Source organism: Gopherus evgoodei, chromosome 1 (assembly GCF_007399415.2).
Source record: "Gopherus evgoodei ecotype Sinaloan lineage chromosome 1, rGopEvg1_v1.p, whole genome shotgun sequence".
Lineage (NCBI taxonomy): Eukaryota > Metazoa > Chordata > Testudines > Testudinidae > Gopherus > Gopherus evgoodei.
This window is the reverse complement of record NC_044322.1, coordinates 212,756,410-212,767,529: the sequence shown is the minus strand read 5'-3', so window position 1 is coordinate 212,767,529 and position 11,120 is coordinate 212,756,410. Positions and strand designations below refer to the sequence as shown.

General features: G+C 45.1%; 1 protein-coding gene across 4 annotated transcripts in view; it reads right to left on the bottom strand.

Annotated features, from left to right (window-relative positions):
• Positions 1 to 202: 202 nt before the first annotated feature.
• Positions 203 to 11,120, bottom strand: part of ATP6V1A (ATPase H+ transporting V1 subunit A) — a 42,283-nt gene continuing 31,365 nt past the window's right edge. For 3 of the 4 annotated variants that reach the window (XM_030534735.1, XM_030534717.1, XM_030534727.1), the window contains 4 exons: positions 10,411 to 10,614; positions 6,801 to 6,895; positions 3,784 to 3,955; positions 203 to 2,367 (listed from right to left, as the gene is read on the bottom strand). In XM_030534735.1, the coding sequence (XP_030390595.1) occupies positions 2,275 to 2,367; positions 3,784 to 3,955; positions 6,801 to 6,895; positions 10,411 to 10,614 (564 nt within the window). In that variant the 3' untranslated portion in view covers positions 203 to 2,274. The remainder of the gene's footprint in view (positions 2,368 to 3,783; positions 3,956 to 6,800; positions 6,896 to 10,410; positions 10,615 to 11,120) is intronic. The other variant, XR_003996656.1, reaches the window with a different exon arrangement.

Below are 11,120 nucleotides of genomic sequence, written 5' to 3'. Positions count from 1 at the left end.
CATTCATTTTCTTGCAACAGGATGCTTTTCCTTTCTGAAAGACGGCTTTAAAACCTAAAGTGATTCTGAAAGCACTAGTGTAAGGGGGTAGTAGCATAGAGTTTGCTCAGACTTCATTTGTCGTATGTTCCCTCTAACTTCCTAGAAGTTGTTTTGATTTTGCAGGGAGGATCTATAGACCATGAATAGGAAGAGGCCACAAATACTTTAAATCCACTTTATTCTCATTGACTTGAACAGTTTTGCATGACTTTCAGCAACATCCATTATGAAATATGGAGGAAGAGCAGCTGTTGATCCGTTTTTACCCATCCTTTCATTCCTTCCACATGTGTGGAGGAAAAATTTGTAGCAACACAGTGAAAATCAGAATTTCAACACTGAAAACAGACAAGACAAAACAAAAATATATATATGCAACTTTGAACTGGTCACACTTTAGGGCCATGTACAGCACAATAAATATTACAGCTGCATTATCTTAGACATGTAAAGTTTATAACATCCTCTATTAATTTAGAGAAATAGAACATCTGTCGTCTAGCATGGAATGCTACAAACACAGTACACCTGTGATAGGTATGAACAATGAGGATTCTGGTAAGGGCTTGTATAGCGACTACTCATTTATACATGACCATGCTGAATAGGCAGCGTACACTGAAATTAAATGAACTGCAAACTGTCAGCCATTCACCACTAGAGCACTAGGTTGAATATCTTTGTTTATTTTGAGAGATCAAAGAGGTTAATATTTGAAGAGCCTTTTAAAGTTTCAGCTGGGCTCCATGCCAGACAGTGAGTTGGCATAACACAGGAAGCAGCAGAAGCTGGTCCCTTGTCGTTCAAATCTGAATGACAGCTGAAAGGCATGAGCTGGAATGTGTCTGGGATTAATGTTGTGTGCCCCCCCCCGGGGCAAAAAAAGTGTTTAATTCCTCCTGAAATACAAGATCAAAAAGGTTGCCAACTCCCTTATTAATTTCACCCATTGTGAAGCAATATGGTAAGTTCTGGCTCTAGCAGGTTAATGACAAAATACTGCTCTGTATTTAGTCCTCATCACATATCGGCTCTGCCATTATTAAACAAGTCCAAGAAGCAGTAGCTCTGAATGCTTTGAAGGACACCAAACACCTCTAGAGTGCAGTACAAAAAAGAAAGTCACAGCTCCTCTTGGGATCACAGTGAACCTTCCAACAAGAAAGTTTAGCACTGAACATTCCCTCTAAAAAGGACCGTGCATACCACAACTGGACGGACAAAAATCTAATTCAGGTATCTTAAGGGAAAGTTTTGGAAGCATGTGGTGACCTCAACATTGTAATAGAAGGCAAATCTTATGGCATGCAGTGTGCCACTGAGGCAGGATGGGATTCCTGCTCTGTACAAATGGGATCACCACAGCTTGTCTTGTCCTGTTCTGTAGTACAAAATAGCTACACTGAAGCAGCGGAGTGTCATGCCATTTTCTATTGGAAGTGGGAAGCACGGGGATAAAATTTTGCTGATAGCTGAGCAGCTATGGCTTTGATTTTTAATTGAAGTGTAGTCCAACAGTCCTATTTAAATATTAGGTAGGAAAATAAATGCTACTTCTCAAATTCAGACTGACGGCTGCTTTCACGTTTCTCCTCAGTTAACACCTTGCAGAGTTGCACAAGTACTGTGTTGTAATACACTTGCTTTAATACAGGCTCAGCTGGAGGTTTAGAAGGGGAACTGTACCAAAGAATACACTATATATTGGTAGTAGCAGCTCATTATTGGAAACATTGAATAAATCCTATTTCAAAGCAGGGGAAATGCTCATTCTTTGCATGATAGTCACTGGCTAAAAGCTAGGCATGTATGCCATTAACATCACCACCTCAGAATGTACCATATCACTGCACTAAGAGTCTCACCTCTGCCACCACAATTTATTTGGTTTACTTCCCCCAAGAAGCAAAAGCCGGGCTGTTAAGAGATCACATCTATTTGGGAGTGGAAGGGTCGGCAGCGGGGGGAGAGAATCCCCCTCCCTACAAGTTTACAGTTGCAGTTCCTCACTTTCTCTCAGGCCCATTCACACTAACTCCACTCACCATTTCAGACACACAGTGAGGCCAAACAAATTAAGGGGAATGTTTTATAAAGACCTACTGAGTATGAAGTAGGACATGCGGGACTGTTAAACTCAGGTTCTCTCATTTCAGTCTTGCACAGTAGGGAAGCAGAGGGGCTGAGATGAGAGATTTAAACTGAAGGGGATCATTGGAATGGGGGCAAAGCCTAGTCTTCCAGGCTACGGAATGCATTCTGCATGTCCTCGAAGAGCTGAGCATAGTCTGCCTTGATATTCGCCTCGCCATCTTTCACTGGGTCCTGAAAACACAGCAAGTGAAAAAGTTAGTCTTGAAAAACATCTGCTCCCTCATACAGTCTGACAATCCTTTACCACTGACTTAACTCCCTCCTGACCTCTGGGCTTATATCTGCTCACTACACTCTGGAGAACACGGATGTTTATAGCCTCTTTAAATGACAGCTGGGTTTATGTCTCTCCCACATAACACACAATTAATAGGATAATGGAGAGTTTTCCTAGCCATTATCTAAGAAATTGGATCTATGGTTTGTAGAAACTTCTCAGATGAAAACTAAGTTTAAAAGGATTGAGGTAATGCTCATACTGGCAATGATGCCACGTGATATAAGTGTTACAATGATTAAATACCATTGCCCCTCTAGCCAGAGCCAAAATGGCATAAAAATCAATCAAGCACATTGTAAGATTCATCTTCCTCATTGCGCAGAGGCCAGATTCCAAACAAAATCCTTTCCACTGAAATTGAGCTAATACAGGTCTGCAAGAACATGTCACAACACCTTCACTTTGCGTCTCAGAATTCTCTTAAGGCCCCAGCCACCCTCCATTTGTAGCAAGAAATGGAACTTGCAGCTACACTCCCACTGAAGACAGGCTGTAAGGCCACAACTCCAGAGAAGCCATTTAATGGACAGGCTCAGATAACCTGATCTGCTGGATCTTCACCTCTCCTCTCGCTTAGCATTGCACACTCCATAATGATATTAGAGTGAGGAAGATGTGTCTAGACAGATGGATCATACTTTTTAATCCACTCCCTCAACATTTCTCTTTAAAGCTCATGTCAAACTTTGGGATGTGGGCCATGTAAATGCTAATAGAACAGTTTGTGCCTCTTGTACCAGCTTCCTTTTCACAAGATGGTACTTTTATAGTCATGGATGCTTCTTTTGCATTCCTGATTGGATGTGTGTTGTGTGGACAATGCCCATCATTTATTGAACGTTTACTTGAAAAATTTGTTTTTAATGAGTCAAACACATTTCTTGTCAGACACTTAAAACACAATACTATCTAATTTTGGACCTAAGCTACCTAGCAGCGCCCAAGGCCATTTGGTTGGGTGTGACCCCATTAACATAGCTGCTTTCTCTGTGCTCATCCACTAAGGCAGTTCTCAGCTGAAAGAACCAGGGCCACGTACTTGATTGCAGCTTAGGCTGAGAGTCAAAGACAGGCATTTTAGATCTATCAAAAAAAGTAGAGCAAGTGTCTCAGTTTTTGGAACCATTTCTCCTCATGTAAGAAAAATGTTTACAGGCAACCCAGGATAACGGCTCTGTAGATGCACTGAAGGCTTCCGTAGGACTTTTTGTCTCCTTAGCAAAGGAGTGTCAATATCCCTATTCCAATGCAGCAGGTAGCCATACAGAGACGCCAGGGAGCCAACGCCCTGCTGCCCACAGACATACCTTGAATTTCATGGAAACGAGTCTCTGGAGAATTTCAGACATATTTTCTCGGATGATGGACCATGTGATCTTGTTGTCACTCTGAGCTGTAGTCTCTACAGCTCGGCGCGCCATGTCGTAGAATGCAATCATGTTGGAAAGCATGCCCACTGTCTTATAAAAAGGGCAGAACCTGATGGAAACAAGATAGAACCTAATATGAACAACTAATGCAGGGGTTGGCAACCTTTCAGAAGTGCTGTGCCAAGTCTTCATTTATTCACTCTGATTTAAGGTTTCGCGTGCCAATAATACATTTTAATGTTCTTAGAAGGTCTTTTTCTATAAGGCTATATTATATAACTAAACTATTGTAAGTAAAAGTAAACAAGGTTTTCAAAATGTTGAAGAAGCGTCATTTTAAATTCAATTAAAACATTGATCTCATGCCGCCAGCCTGCTCAGCCCGCTGCTGGTCTGGGGTTCTGTCCACTTAGGCCGGCAGCGGGCTGAGCAGAGCCTGCATCCAGGACCCCAGACCCGGGGGGGAGGGAGGTTTCAGGGCAGAAGGCTGTGTGTGTGTGGGGGGGTCAAGGGTCAGGACAGAAGGCTGGGTGTGTGTGTGTGGGGAATCAGGGCAGAGGGTTGGGTGTGGTTCAGGGCAGAAGGCTGTGGGGGGCAGGGCAGAGGGCTGGAGGTATGCAGCATGCAGGGCAGAAGGCTGAGTGTGTATGTCTGGGGGGTCAGGGCAGAGGACTGGGGTGCTCGGCTCATTGGGGTGCTCCCAGCCCCCTGCCCTGAGTGGCTCAGGGCAGGGGTCTGGAAGGGATGTGCCCTGTTCCACCCCCTTCCCCAAGGCCCCATCCCTACCTCTTGCTGTCTTTACAGAGCTGTGTGCATGCTGCCGCTCTTCCCCTGCCCTCTCCCACTCGCAAGGGCCATCAACTGATTGGTGCAGGGACGGAGAGGGGGTGGGGCAGGAAAGCACCACGCTAGGGGAAGAAGCGGGGGAGGAGGAAGCTTGGCTGCCGCAGAACTAAGCTTCTGCCTCCTGCCCCCACACGGGAGAGCGGTGGGTGCAGGGGCTGAGTCGGGCTGGGACCGCGGCAGGCAGCTGCGTGCTGCTCAAAATGGGCTCGCGTGCCATGTTTGGCACACGTGCCGTAGGTTGCCGACCCCTGAATTAATGACTTTCCCAGGCTGTAGAGCAGTTGAGAAGATTTTTAATGAAATAAGAGCTCTGGTGCCTTCATGACTAACATAACCCTCTCTCAGAGGCTAGATTCACTTGGTGGGGGGAAGTATAAGAGTGCTGGCCTATTTCAGCCCATAAAGCTACATCACAAAACCCTTGATACACTCACTGTCAAGTGGTATAAACTGCCTATTACAGGCTGAAAACTTTTTCAAAAGTCTGAATCAGTGGCAACGGATCTTCAATTTCAGCCACAAGCAACTTGAAATCTTAAAATAGTGGCCTGGCATGATGGTGTAATCCTTGCATTACAATTCCAAGCTGTAGTGACACATTATCACCACATATTGACAACACAGCATTAAGTCACATCATCTCCATTATTATGGCTGACTCCATTTGGATACAGTGCATTTCAGAGTGTTTCCCTTCCCACTTCCCATCTGTTTGGAGGAATGATGGCAGCTGCAGTGTTTCCTAGCATGGCCTGGCAGCACAGGGAGTGCCCCTAGGGCTGGTGCCATCCACTCAAAACAGAGAGACCAGGCAAAGCAAGTGGTGGTCTTGACAGATACCACAGAAATGCCATGTTATTTCGGCAGTGCATTGTTGTATTATACGACAGGTGAGGATAGCAAACAGAATCCCTTCCCAAAACTTGGTCTAAAGGCACAAGCAGCTACAACAGAGCACCACAAGCAAGTTGCCATTGGAGGGGGAATGCTTCACAGCACAGGTGGGTCTGGAGTTTGGGGAGGGGAGGAAAGGCTGAAGAACTCCATGGAAGGCTATTCCAGACACAAGGGACAGCATGGAAACAGAGTACAAAGTAGAGAGGAGGAGTCATTGAGAGGGAAGATGAGTGGAGCACCAGGCTGAGTAGGGGCTGTAAGAGGAAGTTAAGAGTTGTAGATGGGCTAGAGTTGTGCAGTGATAGTGGAGAGTAAGTAGCTTGAACCAGATTCTTCTGATACTCCTGAGTATCACTGGGGCCTATTGGAACAAAGACAGATTCTTATTGGGGAGCGGGGGGTGGGGGAATATCAGTTCAGACTAAATGGTCCTCTTCTCCCTTTCCAGAGGGAGTTCGTTTATTCAGGCAAGGGGCTCGTTCATAGCACTGGTTTATTAGCAGTGTTCATTTCAATGGACAGAATGCTGGGGAAACTGTATCAATATAGCTAAGACCCTACCATTGGGCCAGAAGGGGTCTGCATACTGTGCCTCCCTGACAACATGGAGCCAATGGCCTAGATGAGGAGTTCTCAAACTAGGGGTCAGGACCCCTCAGGGGGTTATGAGGTTATTACATGGGGGTTGTGAACTGTCAGCCTACACCCCAAACCCCACTTTGCCTCCAGCATTTATAATGGTGTTACATACATAAAAAAGTTTTTAATGTATGGGGTGTGGGGGGGGGGGAAATCACACTCAGAGGCTTGTTGTATGAAAGGGGTCACCAGTACAAGAGTCTGAGAACCCCTGGCCTAGATGGACCACCACAGGCTGCATTTTCCTATGAGCAGCTCTCAGATCACCTTGAAAACAGATCCTGATTGCCACATCAAACTGGATCCTATTCCCAAATAGGATTTCCATCTGAAAACGGGGGGGGAGAGGGATAGCTCAGTGGCTTGAACATTGGCCTGCTAAACCCAAGGTTATGAGTTCAATCCTTGAAGAGGCCATTTAGGGAACTGGGGTAAAATTCTGTCTAGGGATTGGTCCTGCTTGGAGCAGGGGGTTGGACTGGATGACCTCCTGAGTTCCCTTCCAACCTTAAGATTCTATGAAACAATACATGGAAGAATGAATGGGGAGCACATAGCCTCTTGGCCCTCACCTGTCATACGGGCTGTAGCCATTCTGCTGCAGGAAGTCATCTTTGATCAGTTTGGCAACCTCCAGGGTAATTTTATCCGTTTCTGCCAAGGAAGCCTAGAAGGCAAAGTCCAAATTTAGTTTGGTGCCAAGTTCTGTGTATGGGAGTGCTGGGTGTTAGCTCCCTAACTCTAAGGCCCATAATGCCAGTTACTTGTTTACACCATCACCTTCATCTACAGGCATGTGGCTTGTCTCCCCCCACCCCCTCTTTCAGATCACTATAAATACAGATTAGTTTTTTTGCATATTTCCCATTCACTGATAAAGCCAATTATTCAATCAGCCACCAATAGATTACAAGCAGCATTAAACGCAACTGTTAAGTTTCCAACCTATGTTGGGATTCCTGCAGACGCTAAGTAATGAGTTAAGTGAGAGATTCCCTCAATGTTAATTGCTTGCCTGCAGAACAACAGGCACTAGACAATGCTTGCTAAGAGGCAGCAGTAATGTAAGCTTGCCATAGATCAGGGAGCCAGCACTTCTGCTTTCCCTTCCCAGCTCCAGCATGTCCACACAAGGAAAACCAAACTCCAACAATGCTTCTGAGGGTATTTCAGTAAAACAATGATATTTCAGACCATCAAAAAATAAAAAGAAGTCTTCCGCTAAGAGGCTGCTGCTAATCCCTGAAGCCAGTAGTTGCTTTTCCCCAGTGTGCCAAATGAAGTCAGCAATAAGAAAATTCTTAATAGCATGTTGTGCAGAGCCATCTATCCCCCTCCTCCTGAGCTGTTATCTTGCACTGTCGGTCACTTCATCTTTGCCTCAATTTTATCCTCTCAAAAGGAGGTGATAGAGGCTTCAATGTTTGGGAAGTGCTTTCAGAGAGCCATGTGAGATGCACCACAGAAAATTACAATATAAAAGATAATTAAAATAGTGCCCAAGTAGCATGTTTACGCACTCACAAAAAGAAATGCCAAAGTTGAAGACAAACACATGACCTAAATTACGCCTTGTGTGGGTGCACTACAGAAGTCTCAGTCCATGACCATGGGCTATTTTCACAGGACCTCAGCCTTATTCAATATGCAGGCTGAATGGTGCTTAGTGAATGAAGCAGGAGTACGATACTTTCCAAAATAACCTGTTATAACCACCGCAAAGAGCAAGGCTGCACCCATAACATGTTAAACTGCTTCCGTTTTAACAATAAAGAAACAATTTTAATCTTATCTGGTGGCGAGTGCTGCCTTGCCTCACCCACCAAGCACAACCTGAGCTGTGGTCTTGTAACCGAAGACTACAGTCATGCATGCCCAGAATGGGGCAGGAGTTAAGATTGCATGGGCTACCTTAATGTTGGCATCTCCTGATTTCAACATTTCACTCTGCAACCTCAGTGTTCCTGTTTTTGTTTCGGAAGGTCTTGTTTTACCCCCGGAACAAACGGAAGAGTCCAAACCATATTCACTGTTCTTCTAGGTCATTTGGCTAGAGAGCAGAAGAGCAACCAAAGTGAAATAGTGCACATGCACAATTTAGCATGTCCCACTGAGTGATGTAGGGTTACAGAGAAACACTCATTCAATAAATCTCTTACTTCCAGGTCTGCCAGCCCATCCAATTTTAAACAAATAAAAATGGACATATGTAACTCTGACACACACAATGGAAGCATTACAGTTTTACCAGAGTGCAGTTCCAGGTTTAAAGCTAGGTGAGTCACAAATTGTGGAACTGGATGGGGACAGAAGCAAAGTCTTGAACCTTGGAGAGCTGCTGATATGGATGCAAGGGACCAGGAGAAAGGACAGCTTCAGTCAGAAGAAGGCCACCCAGCACTGCTCCATGCTCTGTTTTAAATCTGGCACAGACAAGAATTGGGTTTGTGCCTTTTTGCAGCGTGTAGACAAGCCCTGAATGGGTGAGTTGTTTAGGTTTTTTCCATTTTTTTCCTGCTCTTTTCACATCAGAAATTCAAACTGTGGTCATCATTTTGCCTGGAGAGCAAAGAATTGGTAGATAGACAAAGCAGCCACAGAAGTGAAATCTGAGAGGAAAAAGCAGTTTCTTCTTCCAATCCCCCACACTGCTTAAAGTGGTTTGCTTTTGCCAACATTTAACTCCAACACATGAAAAACCCTTGGGAAAAGAGATTTATTAGAGGCCAGGATTTCTGTAAGGTGAATGAGGCATACAGATATAAGCACCGTCAGTCAAGCATAAATGCATCCATACTACAGGGGTTGTACTACTTTGTCTAGAAACCAATATAGACAAGGTCAAATCAAGCAAAAAAAAATCTGAAACACACATCTTGGACCTTCATACATCACAAAGTAGAAAGAGGCACCTCCCCCACACATTTTCCTCTTTCCCAGGACACAGAGAAGCAGGGCTTAGAGCTCTGGTGGGCAGGCCCCTTCTGGGGTTGCTGGAGCCCTTCTTCCTGTCCATTACTTTCCTCCCCCAATTTCTTCCAATTAAAGTTAATACATGTAGGCTGGCTTGGCTCATGTGTACTATGCCTATGTGAGCTACAGTTTTTATAGCATCTGTATTGGTTGAAACAAAAAGTCAGTTTTCACTGGGACCCTGATGACACCTTTCCTCTAGAGCAGTTTCTCTGGCTAGGTTTAGCTTTCTACCCTGAAATGCTGAGGTACACTGAGAAACTGAAAGAAGCCTGCAGAATGGGAGGTCACTACACACACCAGTTAATACGTCCCTAACACTAGGCATGATGACTACACAGCCACTTTGCAGAGACCAGACAGCACTCGTCTCTAATTTTTTGTATCATCGTGCCACTGTTTTGTGTTAAACTCTAATGGGACAAAATTTAAATGCAACCCAGTCTCCAGGCCTGTACTTTGAGCACAGAATTTAGCGTGTCAGTGCAGTGCTTTGAAAATAGCCCTTGTCAGGGTGGTGCAGGAGAAGAAGCCTCAGGATACTGTACTGCTGCATGGCTGTGAACTGGCATTTCACCAGAGGATGGGGCACTGAAAGAAATACTAGTGAAACTTTTCAACATGTTTATTAAAATTAGAGACTGAGCCTGCAGGGCTAGTTCAAAAAGATAGGGGAAACAAATATCAGGTCAGGTTCACTGCATCCAGAGCATTTCCCTTAACAAACAAGAAGGGCACTGCAGTTGGCTGCAGAGTTGTTTTGCAAGAGAGTTTACTCATGGGCTGCAGGTGTGGGGATTTCTCCTATTTCTAGACTACTCCAAGGGCTGCTTTTTGGTTCCAACGCCAGAGCAGTAGAAAAGACTAAATTAAGTACAGCTAGTGGCAGACAAATCTACTGTTTTTCAGAAACACTTCTGTCTGAAGCATCTGGCAACAGCCACTGTCAGAAGACAGGATACTGGGCTAGATAAACCACTGGTCTGACCCAGTATGGCCACTCTTATTTTCTTAAACTCTTATTACCTTCCCTCTAGCTCTCAGTGCCTGCACATCAATATCCACATACTTTGGCTAACACTAGCCCCATCTACCCATGGATAGTGTCTATAGTCTATGCCAGGAGCAGTGAAGTGGAGGCAGATCAGTTCTTTGGAAAGTCTTGCTAATACACCATACTCCTCCCCACTCTCAGTGGTCATTGCTCACCTTCCCCACAAGCTGCACAATCTCTGCCAGGTCCTCCTCTTCCTGCAGGATCTCCTTGGCCTTTGTCCTCAAGGGGACAAACTCTGTGAAGTGTTTGTCATAATACTCATCCAGGGCCCGTGTGTACTTGCTGTAGCTGATCAGCCAGTTGACAGATGGGAAGTGCTTGCGCTGAGCCAGCTTCTTATCCAAGCCCCAAAACACCTGCCAAATCCAAACAGATTCATGAGTTTCCCTCCCAGCAGAAGCCAAGTTATTAACTGAAGATGGTCAAACTCCCACACATTTCTGTACAATGAGTTCAGCAAAGACCATCCAGATCCTCCAGACAGAGGCTTGAAAGAGAATCTTTCCTCCTCACACTAACTGGACCATAACTGGGGTCCCTCCCCCACTAGATCAACTCAATACATGCTAGACATTCATTTCATGATGCTGGATCCCAGCTCCAAACTTAGACAGTCTTGAATACTATCCTAGTGTCAGGCTGGAGGGATTGCCTTGCACAGGACAGATTCCAGCCCTGCTACCTGCAGAACTAAGTGGGGCCCTATTAACTGCCAATACCTAAAATCAACCTGTCTTCCCAAAACACAGCTGAGCTGTCAGTTCACCCCCTCTAGAAAACAGTCCAAGTCTCAATGCTCTTTCATTTAGGGATGCAGCCCCCTCTTCTTCCCCATCTTAGTACAAGGCTGCCATCCTTGCAT